This window comes from Numenius arquata, chromosome 2 (genome assembly GCF_964106895.1).
Source record: "Numenius arquata chromosome 2, bNumArq3.hap1.1, whole genome shotgun sequence".
In the NCBI taxonomy this organism is placed as follows: Eukaryota; Metazoa; Chordata; class Aves; order Charadriiformes; family Scolopacidae; genus Numenius; species Numenius arquata.
In genome coordinates, this window is record NC_133577.1 from 72,490,625 (window position 1) to 72,510,132 (window position 19,508).

Here is a 19,508-nt window from a genome sequence, read left to right on the forward strand (position 1 = left end):
CAATACAGTCCCTTATCACTGTACAAAATCTATAGGTGTGAAGGGTTATCTATGTGCATTAACAAACAGTGGAAAATGACACCTGGTGGAAATAATTATATGAAGTTTCTATATAGGGCTTTAATCTCACCTGTGTTTAAAATAATTCCTATGGTTTGGAATGAAAGCTATTAAAAATGGCAGTCTACAAAATATACAGAGGGGTTTTCATTTGCAACAGTAATGTGCTGATGTTACACAATGCACAACACCACTATGTGGTCTTTTGCGACAAAGAGAAAATCAAGCGATTCCACTGGAAAAAAATACACATTTCGTAATTTGATCAAGATGTTGCAATTACCACATCAACTTCAGTAAAAATGTTCAACTGAAGACTAAATCTTATTTAAGAACTGGCACTTGTGGTTGCATTCTATCCTGTCACACGCTGCTAATAGCATTAGTTCTACATCAACATGGAGCAGGATACCCCTTACTAAAAAGGGTATTTTCTCAGAATTTAGCTGGAAACGGATCTAGGAATTCAGATTGGTCTTATAAGAGTTAACAAAATCATGCTACGTATGCTATCATTTCTACACTTGGTAGAGTGAAAATGAGGAAGTTTCTAACAGTAACCGGAGGAGAACATACCCATTTTTAAATTTAGAAATCACCATCACAGGACCAAAGGACTCTTCCTGGGCAATATACATATGGTCTTCAACGTCTGTGAATACAGTGGGTTCCATGAAGAAACCTAAACAGAGGACAAAGCGTCATTTAAGCATGGCAAAAATGCTCCATAGTTTGTATTGTCCAGGCTGTCTCTTCCCCATACTTTGAGGTCATTGATACGTTGCGACTTGAAAGAGAAAACATCGAGATTGATATGAATGAAGTATGAATGGAGATGCATGTAAGCACCAGCAAAACAGCAGAGAAAAGGTTAAAAGAATGGCCTGTATAGATGAGAGCAACAACATGTGCTGTTCCCTGCCAGGCCGGAAGGTCTGCATGCCACAGCCCAGGGGACTCCTGGGGGGGAAAACCCTGCACTCTGACAGCAGGAAGACAAGGTTACAGCATGTCGCAGACGCCACAGTTTTTCCTGTTACCCAACAAGAAGATAGACTGTAGCCATAAAAATCTGTATATTCCAAACAAGGAAAAACATGCAATGGGCAGCAACTTCGCCTAAGATTTATGGATGCTGAAGTAAAGAAAATTCTGAGGCAAAGGACCTATTCGTAACAACTGTTCATTTCTAAAGGGTGTAAAAAAATGTCCAAAACTAGTTCATCATCGCCGGTCAACAACCGTCCTGGTGTTATACACAAGCGATCCTGGTCACCTACATCTTGGTGAGTGAGTGTATTTCAGTGGGTAAAATAAGCTTCAGAGGTTTTCTATAATTGCTTCCCATTTCCATAAGACTTCCCATTTAGCTTTGTTACACTGATTTCATATGGATATAAATCTCCACTTTCATTTTATTTGGGGATGCACTCATTATGTTTTGGAACTCTGACGCAAATGTTTCTCCTTCATTAATGAGAAAGGACAGATGCCCATGAGAAAATATTGCCTTCATGCCTTCCCATTAAACTTAGCATACATATTCTTTAGATAGCAAAAAAGACTTCTATTAATAATACCTTATGCAGACTCGGCTAGCAGTTTCCTCAGTCATCTTTAGTGTTTTGTTGATGTAAATGGATATAAATATACTTGAGTAGCTTGATAGTTCAAGGATGTTGCACAAAAGGCCTCAATGCCTCATAAACAACAGGAATTAATCAGCAAAGGATTCCTATAGCCTATATTCTGATTCAATTTCATATGTTACGCTTCAGTTGCACAGCGTTTCCTAATATGAGACTTGAAAGCCCTGTCCTCAAGTGTTACCTTGGGCTTACCTGGTGCTGTTCCCATGATATTGCTACTTCACATAATGCAGCAGAGACAACCACGGTGCCTTTTATTTAAAGCGTAAAAGTTCCAAACACCTTTGAGCAGTATTTTACCTGGTCTACGTACTTGTCTTCCTCCATACACTAGGGTGGCTCCTTCTTTTACTCCAGTTTCACAATATTGCAGCAGCTTTTCCAAATGTGCCTTGTGATTTTGTGGACCATGATCTGTAGATCTATCAAGTGGGTCACCAATTTTCATCTTTTTTATTTCTTCCACCTATGGGTTACCCAATTAAAATGAAGTTACAGCAAATAGTTGTTAGTGACCAGTGATTTGGGATGCTTCATTGTTAGTACTATGAAGTTTGGCTTTAAGAAAGGGCTGGATTCTTAGAAGGTGGAATGCTCTTCCCTTTCTAAAATGAGGCTTTGAATGGTATCTTATGTTTGATAATTTCTGGTTACTTCTGAAAGTTTTTGATGCTGTTTTCATGAATTAAATAATAAATAAATATTAATTTTATTAAAATTAATAGCTCTTCTGCTATTAATATAAGCATGTAAAATGTTAGCTTTTACAGTGATAAATGAGTTATCACTGATTTCCTATTCTTGAGCTAGGTAAATGAATTTTCCAGTGGTACAGTGAGGTGACTATTGGATTTTTAATAATGATGTTTGTATTACTTAAGCTACACTTCCAATACACCTTCTTTGAAACTTCACTGCAGCCTTCAATCACATTGACCTAAGTTCAGTAATTTTTTTAATCTTACTTTCCTAGTCAGGAAATGGCCTTAAGGTACAATGTACTTAAGATACAATATCTACTTCAATGCCACTTATCTGTGCATTATTGATGAAAATATCTCCTTTCACTGCCTTCCTTTTAACCCTATAAAGAGGTTCCCAAGAAGCAACATTGCCTATCATAAGCAATCATGAGAATTTAAACAACTGAAAATTAGAAGAAATGCAAGTGTCTATAAAACTAGTGGCTTTTTGTGCCATGGTAAAGCACCTTCTTAAACTTCAGTCCTTGAATATCTTACCACTTTTCTAACAAATTCATCATGGATTGATTCTTCCACAAACAGTCTGCCAGCTGCAATGCAGTTTTCTCCTTTGTTGAAATATACTGCTCCCATGCCCTGATCAGGGAAAAAAATCATTAATATTTATATGCATCCTTTTGTTCAGTCTCCCTTTCATTCTGTTCCCTTGGGTTGCATTCTATGTTTGTGACCCTCAACATGTAATGCTTTATGTGAAGGGACATCACCAGTGCAACAAGCAGACTATTCTTATAACCGGCAAACACACTTCCATGAAGACAAAAGGCTGAACTCACTAGCACTGCTCTTTCTGTTTCCATCAGTGTTCCACAGAAACATCTGCTGCAGCATCACAGAGAAGAGGGCTGGCAGCACGACCAGTGAATATAAAACTGCTAATCCACTGAGCACCCCTGCTCATGTCAAAAGTTGCATGAAACTGGGCGTGCATCACCTAACTCTAATCTGCAGAGAGCCTCCTATTTAAAGAGTGTGGATTCAGACCCCATGCAGATTGTTCCTTTTTATTTACCAAGAACTGATACCTGCCCTTGTTCTTCCAGGGCAACGGGGAGGTGGGGGAAGGAAGAGCAGGGCAAATACAGTTCCTAAGAAGTAGTTTTCTGGCAGCTGCAAAGGGTCCTGGCATTAATAGGTATGACCAGGATCACGTGCTAGTATCAGTGTGGCAAAAAAGCATTGGTTCACAATAATTTAAAGCCATCAATGCCAGGTATAGCTCAGGCCAGCCTCTGCGTCACCCTCTTGCTTCTACAGCTGAGAGCAGTGGTGGGGCCAAGCAGTGTGCTGACTGTGAAGTTTCAGCTTTTATTATTTTCCACATACACTTCACTGTGCAGTCAATCAGGCTCTTGTCCTGCCAAAAGACACTCTAAAAATGGGGAAAGTGTATAATAGTTCCTTCCTAGTAGCGGTACCTGCTTATGCTGGTTTAGAGAATTCACAGAATTAGCACTCTGGGTAAGTACAGTATGAAAGACCTTTGTTTGCTTCTTAGCGAGCAAACTGGATCTGCTGTCATTTTGATGAATCAGATTACCTGAGCAGGAAATAAGCTCCCTAAATCCCTGGAATTTCTCATTTTCACACCTTATTTATGAACTTTAAACACATTATGGTTGGTTGAGAAGGTGGATTATCATGATTGATGGTGAATTAAGAACTATATGGCAATAGGGAGCTCAATATATATTTTAGCTCACTTTTGGGCTTTCATTTTTTAAGTGCTTTTTTTTTTTTTGAGTATCAGATTTTGACAAATCAATTTTAATGTGTTAACTTGGCTAGTGAACATACTTTCCAGATACATTTCTTTGTTTTGTTGTATTTTCTCATGTATACATCTTGTAGTACTGATCCCTGCATTTTTTGGTGCAGCGTGAACAGTTTAATTGTGCTGACATACAGAAACACCCTGTAGAAAGTGAGTCTGTTTTCTAACAGATTGCATGATTTTTTTATGCAAGGGCTCCCTACTGCAGTTTTTGGCAAGTCAAGAAGAATATTGCAATACTGTGAGGATATGTCACAAAGGCTTTGAATATATTTTACTTCAAAGTAACATTACCATTTTTACGGCTCTGTCAAGTTCACAGTCACTGAATATGATCAGTGGTGACTTCCCACCAAGTTCAAGAGAAACTTTCTTCAGATTAGTGGCTGCACTGTAAAAAAATATAAATAATCATATAAAACCATATAAAACCAACTTTAAAATAGCTTATTTCATTATTTCCTTTAAATCATATCTAGTAAAAATGTATAAACCTCTATTTTCCAGTAATAGCTTAGTAGAATTATACATAAATGTAAACAACCATATGTAGTTATGCTTTTCTATTACTGCTACATGCACAATACAGATAAGATACTTCAGAACTAGGTTAAGCAGTGTTTATTTATGAATCTTTTGCTGAGAGTACCTCTTCATGATCTGTTTGCCAGTTGGTGTTGAACCAGTGAATCCAACTTTGCGAACATCTGGATGTTCAGACAGGTGCTGTCCCACTAAGCCACCTATCAGGGTGAGGAAAACAGTTTAACTGGACAGTGCATGGGCAATTCCTACTGCTCCAGCAGCAGCACTGTAACACTGAAAGAGCTAACAGTCAAGTACAGTATCACATCCTTATTTATATTCACAGCTTTATTCATACGACTATGAAAAATCTCATATTAGTTAAATTGGATCACATCAGTGTCTCCAAATTCCCCCATCTGCCTGGACTAAAGAACTTTCTTCCGAATATTCCACTGTAGATGGAATAATCGGATTTGTAGCAGAGCCTTTCCCATAAAATTACTTTGTCACTTTTCTTCCTTAGGGGAAAGAGGAAAATGGTGACATCAGGTAATATGGTGTGGACCATGACTTACCTATAATGACCAATAAGCATCTTACCAGCTTGCTTTAAGTCTCACTGTCACATTTAAATACTTCCAAGTGATGATAAGATCAGGAGAAAAATTTGAAGTTTTACAAACAAGTGAAACATGTTTCTCTGTAATACATTCTTTTTCGGAGCATTCATGCTATTTGTGTGAACTTGTAAAGGGTGTAGGCTGACAGCTCTTACCACTAGCTAGAGCCAGGTGACATACAGATTTTTCCAATTCTGTTCTGGAAATTTGTGAAATCGCTGTATGACATAGATGCAAGCCTACTACCTGTGAAGATACATGCACTTATGTAATAGGTCTTCAAAAAGGTAACGTGCTACTTCACCAGTTTTAGCATGACCTACTCTTTCCAGAAAAATGGTTAATTAGAGTTTTACCTGAACCAGGGAGAATATTTATAACACCCTTAGGAAATCCAGCTTTAGCTGAGAGTTCTGCAAACTTCAAGGAAGTCAGAGGTGTGACCTAAGTAGAAACATTTAGATTAGGTCTCCTATTTTAATTAAATGTGTGATGACATCTTTTACATTCAATACATCTTAATTTTGTTACAATATTGATCTTCTTACAGTATTGACAAATTAAAAGTGATGGCTTCTTGTGGAAAAGAATCCATTCCTAAAAATGCGAGTAGCATTGGGGCAGAACTGAAGACAATCAGTACCATGCATCATCATGGCAATTTGTATTTTTATACATGCGCTTTAAAACATATGACATGGTCAACCTATGGGTGAAATCCACTTGATTGCCTGAACAAATAGTGGAGGACCTGGGCCACCTGTACAATCCTTTTTGGTTTTACCTGAGCTGGCTTGAGTACGAGTGTGTTGCCTGCAGCCAAGCATGCTGCGCTCTTCCATGCAAGCATCATCAGTGGGTAATTCCAGGGAATAACAATTGCACAGACACTTAAGGTAGGGGAAAAAAAGGGAAAGATAAATTTTTGATGGCAGCTTTCAAATGTCTTTTCTGTATGTCAAGGCTGTCACTAAGAAGAAAAAAGTGACACTTACCCTATTGGCTCTTTCTTGGTGAATGTTAGATTATGGTTTGGCCGTGCCTGGTTAATTGGAATTGTAGCACCCTACAACACAGCAGAGGGACAAATCTTGATACTGTTTAATCATTTTTATTACAAATATATTTGCCATATGTTTTGGAAAGCCACAGAGTAGGCTTCAAACCCAGCATTTTTGCATCAGAGAAAGGGGCAGGGATTCTTATACTGTATGATTTCCTACTATGGATACTGTAGTCAACTCCTGATTTGCTGTTGGATGAAATAAAAGCATAGATAACAAAAGTATGGAAGAACATGAAGTGAGGGTCTGATGGATGAAAAAAAGCTGAATCATGTTCTTGATTGTGGATCTTAAAGATACTTGAGGAAATGCTATTCGAGCTGTGCCACGTGCTGTGCCATCAAGCAAACTCACCAGCCTCGGTCAGAATGTGACATACCACATGAGTCTTTGCACTTACCCACATGATGACCACAATGACATTCTGCTCCATGAATAATCAAGAGCTGACTAAGTATGCATATCCATTGTGACACCTCAACTGATTTCTTGGACACTTAGAGTCATATTCTAAATCCATATTCTCCAATTGGAAGCAGATTGCCCTTTTGTATTGCCAGGGAGACCCATTTTAGGTAAAATTCTAATTTGCTTCATTTTTTGGTTCCTTGATTACTTTTGGTAACACTGCTTTTTGGCACTCAGGAAAAAAAAAAAAGTGTAGAGAAGCACTGCTATTGATTATTCACTTTACATATTCACTTGCCTGAATTTTGTCACACCATCCAGCGAAGTATCTAAATGTTTGAACAGACATTCCAACATGGGTCTTCAAAGCTAAAGTGTAGACAGCTCCTGAGTCTATAGACTCTATTGTTGCTAACTCTTCTTGATGTTCTTCCATCAGGTCTGCAAGTCTTTAATAAAAACGTTACAAATCCACATCAAAGAGAAGTGGCACCTAACCACTGACAGCCTAAAATGATATTTGGTATGGCAAAGATCCATAATTAAAATAGCATTCCACTGAATTTGGAGGTGGAGCACTGGAGCCACCACTCATTAATATCAGTAAGAGCTTGGACAATTGCCTGTTAAGGTCTGCAAATGTCTTCACATTGGCTGTAGTAGACACTGGATGAAGACATGAACTGTGAAAACTTACCTGATTGCTCAGTTATAGTTTTTGTAAATAAAATAATAATTAGAAAAGTTGTGTTCTTTTTTGTTATACTACAAGGAGCCAATTACAGAAAATCAGACCAGTGAGTCAGAAAGCAAATACATAAAAACATAAGAAATGTCATAAGAAATAAGTAATCAAAAGTACCAAGGAGTACTCAGGATCCTACTCAGTACTTCGGCTTAAAATTTGAGAAACCTAGCTTCGTAATGCTGCTTTGTATTGTCTGCACTTGGAACTAAAATACTTAAATGTTAGATGCTTCAAAGGCACCCAGATGTCCACAGACAGAGCTCCTAAGCTGTAATGAAAATTAAATTTTATATGCCTTGGTACATTTGAAAATCTGGCCAATGGTCTCCTTGCATCTCAAGTTCTCCATCTGTTAGATTTATGAAGCAACATAGTGAGGTGTGAGTAAGACTGTGGTAAATATTATTGAGTTAATAGAAGCTATCAGTGTCCCAAAAATGCTTCTGCACAGATATCTGTACTTATGAGGAGCTCTTGTAGTTTTAGGGGTCTCCTGCTCAGGCAGAGAGGTCTGTTTGCATGAATTAATTTTTACATTCAGTCTTAGGTCTCTCACATGGCAGTGAAACAGATGCATCAATGATTTTCTTAAGCTTCTGTCTGTATTTTGGTACTCAGACATGTAATCAATACTCCCGTGTGATTTTAAGAGCTTAACGAAGTGCATTTTAGCTCCTGTAATGAGTATTCAAAACTGGGTGTGAAACCTACTTTTCTGTTACGTAAATCCTTTCCATTTAAAGCATTTGCAGAGATGTGGGAAGACGTTCTTTAATACCTGTTTTAACTGTATCTTGGAGACTCAGCTACAGGTCAGGGCATGGGCAGAAGTGGGTAGAAGAATGGATATGGCATGTCAGGGACAAAGGAGAAGGTTCCATTTAACGCATGCTTAATATCTTCTCTTAATGATTCCTTAAGACAAAGTAGCAGAGCTAGGGGCTTTAACGGTACAAACCTCTTTGGTTCAGCACTCAAAATCTCTAGTTTGAACAGAGGCCAGAGAAAAAGAGGCCTTGTTTGAATTAAGGAGGACCAGAGAGAGCCTTCATTCATACTGGGAATGGCTTGCAACATAAACGCTCTGGTATAGCTATCCTGGAGATCTGATTTAATCCAAGAATAATCTATGCAGTTTAGAGGAGTTACATTTTTCCATGTGCCTAACATAGTTATCCTTGAAAATCTTGCAAGTGTAAACCACAGAGCAGTAGTTATAAAACCTTAAAAGTTTCTCTTCAGGGCAGAGTTAACTTGGGCTCTCAAGCACTCTACATTCCTAATACAAATTAAACCCAAGTTTGTACATGCTTTGAATCTGTGCACACTTGTGAAAAATTTAAGTGATCAGCTGTATTTAATTTTAATATGAGTTCTGACTTGCCGATTTTCTGTTGTGATGTCTACTCAACTTTTTGAGAGTCCTGCAGGCGTTTTTCCAAGGCCTGGTCACATACTTTATGAGACAAGAAGATTTTTCAATTTTGTTTTCATTGTTTTTTGCTAATATGCCTGCAATGTCTTGTTAAACATATGGCATTTTTAATTACATCTACTTGGTTCATAAGGATATGGTAAAAGAGGGGAGGGGAGCATTTAACAAATTAAAAAGTCTTACAGCTATATTAATGTGGTAACAAATGATCTGCTGCGTACACTGCATGGACACGGCCCATGTATCCCAAGCGCAGCATCACACTTCCCCCTGCTCCTCTTCCTTAGCTGGCAGAGCACAGACATGCAATGGATTCCCAACTCCTTCCTGTCTTGCTAGGCTAAATCCTTATGAGGACAGGGTCATTTTCTAGTTGCATATTCCAAAGCTCTGAATCAGATGGATCTTCAGTGTCCAAATCCTCCCAGAGGTTATGCAGAGAGCAGTGAGCCACCCCTGCACCCAACCAAATTGTCAGACCGTTATTTTGCCTTGCCACCCAAATGCATAGCCTGCTACCATCCTGCAGCTGCTCACTGTGTGACTGATCCTTTTTCTGCTGGGTGTTCTGATGACCAGGGCAAGCCTCCTGGCATAGCACAATAAAGGCTTAATACCAGCGGGTATGGGCACACTATTGAAGACTGTATTTTCTGAAGGTGAAAAAAATTCCTTCCCTTCCCTATATATAAATGTGCAGTCTCCTCAGCACAATTGACTTGGCCAGGACACCCAACAGTAATGCTGATGAGCCTGCAGACTACACCCTGCAGAGGAAAGTTGTTCGATACACAGGAACTACTCCTTCATGAGTTCCTTAGGGCAGGAAATTTCAGGTCTATTCAAGATCCTAACTTCCTTAAAGCCATCTGCTTTATCAAGCACAGTAAGTAGTAGCTTTTGTATCTACTGAATATGAACAGAATTTTCCTACTGCATATCCTCTGGGCTGACAATTGATTTTCCATGATCACATTAGCTAAATGCAAACCCAGGGCATTCACGAGTAGCAATCTGCTTCTTTACCCATCTTTACTCATTCATTTGCATGTCCTAGAACTGAAAAAGCAGTGAAAGCTCTTCATATAGTTCCACAAAAGAGGCTACCTTTAAAGGGCAGCTCTGGAGCTTCTAGTCATCTCAAGTTTGCAAGATATTGTTCTCCCTGTGCTTGGTGTCAGGCACGAGAAGCGTCATGCTGCATATGGAGAATCCATAGTAATTGGGCTTTTATTAGCTGCCTCCAGTATTGTTCTCACAGTATCTTGCTAACATGGTCATCTTTCCAAGATCACCTCTTCCCCTTCAAAGATCAAAACCCAACATTAAAATACCATTCATTCAGCAAAGCCATTGTTTATCTTCTGAAACAATAATAACACAGCCAAAATGAGAATCAGGCGTTATCTAGGGTTGACACAGTGAAACAGGTACAAAAGAGAGCTGAAAGTGTCTCAGATAAATGTAGGATTCAGCTTAGAGAATTTCTACACAGAGCAATTCTTCCACAACAGACTGTAACATATCTCCTAGAGTGAGTCTTTAGCCAGGTGAGAAGTATGCGGGCATATGATCCTGCAAAATCTAGTGTCAGTCACAGCCTCTTTCAAAATTAGTGGCAATGTGGCTGTATGTTTTCTGTATGGAGTGCAGATGCAGGCAGGCTTAGCAAGGTCAAAAGTCTCTGCCTACCTAACTCAGGTAGACTCTGCCTTTAAAACTTGGCCTCATTTATACAGAAGGATTTGGACTTTACAAGGGAATTTTCAATCCTTGAAACAAAACCCATATAGATTAACTGAAGCCATTAAATATTTAAAAGATGTTTTCCTCAAATTTCCATTCATAAATAATAATTAAAAAATGGTGTCAGTGAGAGATCAGAAGATTCTTTTCTGCCACAAGAAAGATTATCCAGCTAAGACCTGAGGCTGATACACTGAAGTAAATTAGGGGATGAAAATACTGTACTGGTACCTCTGGTACCTCTAAGAGTTGGATTATGAATATCCATCATACTCAGAAAACTGTGCAATAATTCTTCATAGGAACAAAACAATAAGATTTAAGAAAATGAAACAAACACAAGCTGCCTTTCACGTACCTGTACATGAGTCGTCCTCTTTCCCTTGCATTCATTCTTCCCCATTCACCATTTTCAAATGCCTCCTTTGCTGCTGCCACTGCCTTGTCAACGTCAGCCAACGAAGCAGAAGATACGCTGGCGATTATCTGTCCAAAGGGAGCATTGTGTTAGCTCAGACTGAGAGACTGTGATGCAGAGTGTTAGTCCTTCCTCTAAGACTCTTTGACTGAGTATAAGCAAATACTTAATATCCTCAGGTGAGTCAGGCTGCAAAACATTCAGACACAACTGAGGTGGCCAAGTTTGGAGGACACTCCAGGGACTCAGATTCCTAGATCTTTCTTCTTCTTCACAACAAGGTGCATTGTCCCACTTGATTTCACAACCTCTTTCCATATGTAAAATCAATGTGATATTACAAAAGTTGGAAGTCTTTATATTTGCTATTACGATCTAATATAATACCTAAACATGCTAAAATCAATCCTGCATATTCCATTTCTCAGGAAAGGAGCTTCTGTTACCATAAACCACCATATACACACAGGTTTTTTATGATGGTTGCGTTCTATAAATACACACATTGTAAATCCTAATACAGAATTGTTATGACTTTTATTCCGTTCCGTAATGAGTTTCAGAAAAAGTACCAGAGTCTGACTTCAACGATAGCGAAATTTGTGGCATTGATTTCAGCAGAATTGATTTACTCCAAAATTAAATGGCAATTACAAGAACATCAGAATCACTTCTCTTATTTATATTTCATGGTTATGAATTGCTCAACCAAGAGTCAGCATTTCAGGACTGAAGTGCAACTGTATGTTTTTGCCTATGGAAAAGTGATTTTTCTTACTGGGAATGTAAAGGGACATTTTAAAGTCACGCTTGCCCTAAGATATCAGATTTGTAAAAAAAGTGAAATAAAACCTGAAGTTGATGACTGACAGGAAATATATAAAATATCCTAAAAGAAATACTTCCTTAGCAACTAAACTTCAACAATTTTAGTTTTCAAAGCTAAACAAGAATGAAATCAAAGTAAAACATACAGCCGGGTATAGAAATTGACATAAGAGTTGAAGTGGAAGTAGGTTATTTTTGCTGTGCAGCTTGGCTGAAACTGGAAACTGTAGAATATATAAACTGAGAAGTAAATTAAAACTTCAAATTATTTCTAGGAGCTGTTTGATGTGTACTGTATGGTTTTGAAATTAGCAATATTCAGTTAGTGTTTTAGATTTTTTAACAGGCAAAGAAATTAAAAAAAAACCCTGGTAATGTTCATATTTAGAAATTACTTACTGATCCATCTGCTGGATTTATAGTGTCATATGTGTTTCCATCATCAGCATTTATAAATTGCCCATTTATGAAACACTGGTATGGCATATTCACAGTCATGTTGTTCACATTTTTTGAAACCTAAGAGTGAAATAAACAACAAATTAATTTAAATTTTTAATAACTAAGATTTTAATGTAGTTTAACAAACTTTTGATATCTGCAGCCAACATCCAGATGCATTTAGGAGGTATATATGGTTGTTAGGAGTGCACAAAAAAGTAAATTAAATGGAAACCATATTCTCCATGAATGCCAATGACCATACTCTCAGGCAGTTAAACAGATTTCCGTATTTTTTATCACTGGATCTTGATGTTCAAACCAACTCTAAACCCTGGTTAAAGCTGGTTTTAGTGGACCAAATGTATAGATCCCAAATTCAAGAAACCCTGACTTGCTTAAAGCTTTAAAAAACCACAGAATCCTCATTTCACATAAATTTTTTGAAGAGATTTTAAGGAGAAAAAACTAGCACTGTTTGCCTCAGGAAAGCAGAAGGTCTAGAATCATTCTCACTGAAGTGTACTGGCAGGACAGTGCCGGGGAGATAGGAATATCTGCCTGTGTGTGAGCTGCTTTGCTGTGCTGTACTGTACTGGTTTCTGGAATATTGTAAGTGACATTACATATATACTTCCATTCCCAAATGCAAATATATAAAAGTTGCAAAAAAAAAAAAAAAATTCACAAAGGAGAGTTTGTATGACAAAATATATGTTTGCTTTTCCTATTGCATCAAGCAGTCTAATAACCCCCCAATACCAAGAAAGACTAAGCAATAAAGTAAAAGGTAAAAGGTCTTACATAATCAATTGCTAACTCTTCTTCTTGGTCTTCTCCTCTGAATTTTCTAACAGCCATTTGAATAAAGTCAGCAAACTTAGTGGCCATATACACATCTTCATTCTGTAGTTGAAGACCACTATATTTCTGTTTGATCTCTTCTAGCATTCTAAAGATTTTGAAGGAGGAATAAGTTTAATTACAAATGAAAGAACTCGTCAGATAATCAAATCATTAAAAGATCAAAAGGGATCAAAACAGGGCCCCAGTTTGTATGTATGTGAATATGTGTTTGTGTTTCTCTCATGACAATGGCTCAGAAGTTGTGCATTTTACTGAAATCTATTGTTTTAATTGGGGGTGTTATGGAAAAGAAAATGTCAGTTCTGGAATACTTTTAGGTAAACTTTTGGAAATAAATTAAAAGTAGCATATAGCAGCATATGGGACTACTCTAATCAATACATGGAGGTCATTCAGAGCTCTATGAGACTAGTAAGTAATAAGGACAATAATCAGTTTGTTAAACAAAAACACACGAAATGTTGGTTTTATATTATGGCCTGGGTTATCTGAGTTGCAAAAAGAAGGTAGCTGAGGTGACCCAACACAGCATGACCTCAGTGCACTTGTAAGCCTAGGCTCAATTCTTTCTGTGAAAGGCTCCTCTTTCCCTCTGAGGAGTTCTTTGCTCTGCTTCCCAATCAGCTCCCTGATCTTGAGATACCTGTCCCTGCAAGCAGACAGGTTTGAGCATTGCCATGCTCCCCCATATGGATGATTTTCCTGAAGTTAAGGGGAATTTTCCTTCAATAGAAAGAGCACAATTACATCAATATCCCCTAAGTTTGGGAGCAGAACTGTACCACATTTTCAAAGGTAGGAAAGGGAATAGTTAGAGTCTTGGAAAACACATGGGGATTTTTTTTTTAACACTACTTGATTAGCCCTGATTTAAAAGCACCATGACAACTTTGTTTCCATTAACTTTGGCTTCAAAAATTCATTATTTTGAATATTTTTACCTGACAACATGCATAGAGGATGCTCCAGATTTGAAGAAGTCTGTGGAATCCTCAATTACAGCAACATTGCTCAAAATTCCCTTCCAAATAGCCTAATGACACACCAAAATAACAGAGGCAATAATGAATAATCTACTAAGGGCAAGAAGTATTAATCAAACGGTATTTTCTATGGTATCTGTGCCTACAACGTATTATTTCAAAGGATTCTAAAATAGAAAACTATTTTAAGAAGATCTTGAACCGTCTAGAGTCCTGATATTAGTCAATAAATTCTTCAGCATAATTAGCTTATAAAAAATATTATTTTGTCCATGATGGTTTCACCTAATCAGCCAAGAAACCTGAACGGTACAATGCTAATGATTTTCAGGCCCATTTTTTCAAGATCTTTATCCTCCACAGAATAACTTCCTATTGCATTATAGCTCAAGCTGCATGCATGAGATGGAGATTTCCACTAACATGAACAGTGAAATAACTGGTAATGTAGCATTTCAATTAATTATAATTAGGTTTCAGAGTTAGCAGGTAGTATAATGAACTGCAGAGTTTATATTTCTTTTTGCTATTGTGTCAATATATTGTCAGTCAATAGCTCCAGGCAGGATTTAGGTTGCTGGCAAGCAGATTCAAGGTAATCTTGAAGCAGCAGTTTAAAATATTAGTGCATCAAGCTGCCTCTGCCAAAAGCTACTGACCCTGCAGCAGAGTTAGCAGAAGGGAAGACATCTGTGATCCACTTGCTCTGGCACAAAACTTTAATGACAAAAGAGGCTTTCAGCTAAGCCCATGACACTGTCTACAGAGGGATGGATTACAGGAGAGGGCAGCAAAGTGCCTCTCCGACTATGAGAGCTTTCTGCTCCAGCTGCCCCACTGCTGCATCCCTCTGCCAGGGATGTGGTGGAGGCCCCTTAAGCGTGGTTGTGGCAGAAGAGAGACAGCGCACAGGGGTACAGGGATAAAAACGCGGCTTTTCTCTTGGGCTGCTGTTCTAAGACTCCCTGGAGCTTGTCCAGCAGGACCACTCTGAGCACATCCTAGTGAGTAACACCACAGCGAAGAAAGGACTTCAGAACTGTCCAAGTCTGTCACTGTTGAAAAACCTCACTGTTGTGAGGCGAAGGTCAATTTATTTTTCCTCACTTCCACCTTCACCATTCATAGATATTTACCATAACTGACCCTGCAATCACTGTCTTTGTAACACTTGTATCTGAAACAAAATTTTCTAAAGTGACATGTAAGTACTCTAGTGAGTTCCCACCTGAATTGATGTCAATAACTAAAGATTCAACTCCATACTCTTTGAGTACATTTTATCAAAAAATAATTTGCATGGCTAAATAAAAGATGTGCCTTGCCTATAATGAGAAGTATATAATGCTTATCTCTAAAGTAATATCCTACTAAAGCAGTTTATTGAATTACCCTAATATCTTCTGCCATCTTTTTCTCCTCTTCTGTAAGTTCCAGGGCAGTTGTTTCATCAGCAGAGAAGTATTTAGATGCAGGGATCATTTTTCCATCCTCAAACTGCAGATTTCTCACTAGTACCTGAAAAATGAGAGGTTATGATTTTAAATTATCTGGGAGGCAATATATCCTTGTGTGAACTGTTTTTTGGCATTAATATGGTTATTGAAATAGTAAAATAAATGGCCTGCAGGAAAGCTGCTATGATGCAGGTAACTTAACACAGACCACTCCTACCTATATTTTAGATTCTCTCCTAGTATTGGTAAATTTTAATCCATGTTGGAAATTAATGTGGATCGAGTCAGAAGCAAAACATGAATGTCTTCTCCATAGGTTGGTAGAGGATTGATAAACCTCAAGCAAATTAGCTCTGTCATTAGCAGCAAGATTTGAATAGCCTGACAATTTCATACTACTTGCACTTCTTGCTAAAGTTACTCCATTCATGCTTAGGTTTGCCAGGGTGAGCACTTACCATCTTCCCATCATTACCAAAAACGACGAGACCATTTTTGGTTACAACTCCAGGTCTTGAAGCACCTTTTATTGCCAGCTCTTGTCCAGCAGGCACTGAAGCATCAAGTAATGATGATCCGTAAAAAGTAACCACCTAAAAATAAATGGAATTAAAAGTGCACAGATTCTAAACATGCTCTAAAATTCTAATAAGGAAATTATGGTGTTTTGAAGCTTTAATAGGATATGAAAAAAATGTAAGTACCTACAGATGGAAAACACGTTACAACATAATTTCTGTATCTTTACAACTCAGGACATGTAAAACCTTGCAAGCTGCCTAAACCTGCAAAGCTGCTTAGCTGTAACAATGTGCATGCTGGAACCAGTGCAGAAAGGGAAGCAGCTTTTGTCAGTGCATGCCCAAAGTGAAAGACCGGCAGAAGCCTGACTGCTCCCAGGCTGGCAACGCTGCCACTCTCTTGGGCTTTTCTGTTCTATCTGGGCTCTCAAATCAGCAGGAGCTCCTGGATATTAGGGCAGAACCAGGCTTTTGGAGCAGCCTCCCAGCAGATGGCTAATAGTTAAGCAACAAAATCTGCACATCACAGCCAGTAAAGATAATGTGATTTTTAAAATATTTTATGTAAGTACTATGTGGATCAAACGTATAGTATGTTTAATACTTTGAAAGGAAGTAGTTGGTTTTGGATAAAATGAGATGTTTATTTCTGCAAATGATCTAGGCCCAAATTTCTTTAAAATAAAATCTTCTTTGCTATTTCAGTAGCTCACAGTGTTTCATTTTGCTATCAATACTGTGATGTTCCCACTGTACAGCACAGGTTGCATTATACTGTAATGCATGCCTACTTCCCAAAATGATTGACATAGACGGCTTTACCTTTCTTATTTATTGCTTTGTACCATGCCTATTTTTTTTCAGTTATTGCTCTTATTTTTCTTTGAATTAAATGGATCTATCATTAAAAAAAAAAAAAAGAAAATTTTAACTACTGTGTTCTATATATATACAAAACATATAATCATCAAATGAGAGCTACTCCAGTATAACTCTCATTTGTATTCACCTGTATACAGAAAGGTTTTATAATTTTAAAGAAAGGTCAAAAAGAGGGTATAGAAAAGAAGAATATTCTTCTGGTTTTCAGACCGTACCTGGCCATCTATTCTTGTCCATGCTCCAGGAACTTTATCGTGCCCTCGAATCCAGTTGTGCAGAGCTGCTGCAGGTTGGTCCCAGGAGATCTAGGAAATCAAGACATGCCAGCTAATTCTTCTGTTTGGGTATAAATCAATCTAGTAATGTTTTCCTATATAAGATTTAGATTGGATATCAGGAAGAAATTTTTCACTATGAGCGTGGTGAGGCACTGGAACAAGTTGCCCAGAGAAGTTGTGGATGCCTCATCCCTGGAAGTGTTCAAGGCCAGGTTGGATGGGGCTTTGAGCAACCTGCTCTAGTGGGAGGTGTCCCTGCCCATGGCAGAGGGGTTGGAACTCGATGATCCTTAAGGTTCCTTCCTTAATGATTCTAATTACACGTTCCCCCTCCTTCTCTTTCAACTGTTCATTTATTTAAGAACACAGAAAGGGTCTGGTCTAGTAAAGAAAGATCAGTGATCTCCAGAGGGTTAATCATCAAAGACCTATCCAATGGGATGCTCTTAGCACTTTTGTGTTTTGTGCAGTCTATATCTTTTCATAGATTCTCCTTCTCACACTAATATAATGAAGCTATAACTCTTGCTACCAGGTATTCATCCATAAATAATTAATAATATGATTAACAAATTTAATAAGCATAGTATAAATATAAGTAAGTGTATTTCTGAGGTACCACTTTCTGCTGGTAGAAGATGATCTACTTACTGCTTGGATCCTAAGTTCTTTAATAAATCTGCAAACTTTTATTAATATACTTTCTAATAATTTATTAACACTTTATAAATTGTTTCATAAATGGAATTCCTGCTACCACTTGCAATTCCTGCAAGACTTTCAGAAAAATGGAAATAATGTTTTAAGAATGTCATTTATATTTAATATGTAACACCAGTGAAAATGTATTCATCTTTGCATTATTGTGAGTATGTATACAAAATGAATTAAAGTATCAAAATAGCTATTAAATAACAAAACTCAGCCATCATCCCAGCACCCTTCCTAGTTTAAGCCCAAAGAATATTTAGAAGCAAGTTATAAGCCAAGGAGAATAGTTTTACATCAGGGAGATTAAGCTAGTTCACTACAAGGAAGCTCTTCATGTATTGTACTAAAGGGATGAATAAAAATATCCTTATGCAAAGCTATAGGAATTGAAATATGATAAAAAGCATCACCTACAATATTTCAGGTGGAAAGGACTACATTCACCATGGACAAGAGACTGAAATAGTTGGAATTATTCTTACTTTTTCTTTTTTTTTTTAAACTTTTGCACTGGCCTAGAAAAGGAAAAGAAAGTATTACGGGCAACATTCACTATCGTTTTACGGTGGCCTTCCCAACCACAAAGAAGATCCAACTAATGCAGTAGAGGTGCTTATATAATTCTTACATGGGTGCTTAAATAATTTTTTTTTTCTGTTGTTTACATGACCTATATGTTCTTTTCCTAGTGCTAACAGGAAAGGTGGCAACACTTGTGTTTGCTAACATCAAATCGGTTTCTGCTAGAGAATTTAGTATGCACTGTTGATAAACAGAGAAAGCTATCTCTATTCAATGCTGTAGTAAAAGTGGATACTAAGAACCCACTGAAGGTGCAGCTGCCCTCTAGCTGCACATAGATGATTCCAAGTAGGACACCAAGTTTCTAAATATATGTAACTGCTGAAAGGGAATACAAACTTGACCTGGGGCTCCATTACATGCATCCTTGGAATTATCCCAGGAATAAGAGGTGGGGAAACAGTTGAGTTAAAAATCATGTTAACTTGATATCACTAATGTTGTAATCTGAGTTAATAACAATTTTTATAGCGATATGCACAAAACTGTTATTTAACACTACCTCTGCATTTTCCTTTTTCTGGATCCCTTCGTATGTTGCCCCTTCTGTAGGCTGAGGTATACGAGGGGCCTTACCATCAGCAATTAGATGTACAGCTTCAACCTAAGTGAAAAAGTAACAAATTTAATGTTAGTTTGATTCGCCTTTTTTCCTCCGTCGTACTTGTGAATGACAGAAAAAGACTTTCTGCCACAAGGGGAACTGGTTTATTTTTAAAACCTAGGATTTCCAAAATATAGGGG

General features: G+C 37.7%; 1 protein-coding gene across 1 annotated transcript in view; it reads right to left on the minus strand.

Moving 5' to 3' along the window:
• ALDH1L2 (aldehyde dehydrogenase 1 family member L2) overlaps positions 1-19,508 on the minus strand; it is a 34,408-nt gene that overhangs the window by 2,521 nt on the left and 12,379 nt on the right. Inside the window, exons 5-21 of the mRNA XM_074144399.1 lie at positions 19,267-19,368; positions 17,409-17,498; positions 16,249-16,383; positions 15,726-15,851; positions 14,292-14,383; positions 13,288-13,435; positions 12,442-12,561; positions 11,155-11,282; positions 7,166-7,316; positions 6,391-6,461; positions 6,180-6,285; positions 5,752-5,839; positions 4,897-4,990; positions 4,542-4,638; positions 2,951-3,049; positions 2,010-2,175; positions 637-742 (exon numbers count right to left, since the gene is read on the minus strand). Of these exons, the coding sequence (XP_074000500.1) occupies positions 637-742; positions 2,010-2,175; positions 2,951-3,049; positions 4,542-4,638; positions 4,897-4,990; positions 5,752-5,839; positions 6,180-6,285; positions 6,391-6,461; positions 7,166-7,316; positions 11,155-11,282; positions 12,442-12,561; positions 13,288-13,435; positions 14,292-14,383; positions 15,726-15,851; positions 16,249-16,383; positions 17,409-17,498; positions 19,267-19,368 (1,919 nt within the window). The remainder of the gene's footprint in view (positions 1-636; positions 743-2,009; positions 2,176-2,950; positions 3,050-4,541; positions 4,639-4,896; positions 4,991-5,751; positions 5,840-6,179; positions 6,286-6,390; positions 6,462-7,165; positions 7,317-11,154; positions 11,283-12,441; positions 12,562-13,287; positions 13,436-14,291; positions 14,384-15,725; positions 15,852-16,248; positions 16,384-17,408; positions 17,499-19,266; positions 19,369-19,508) is intronic.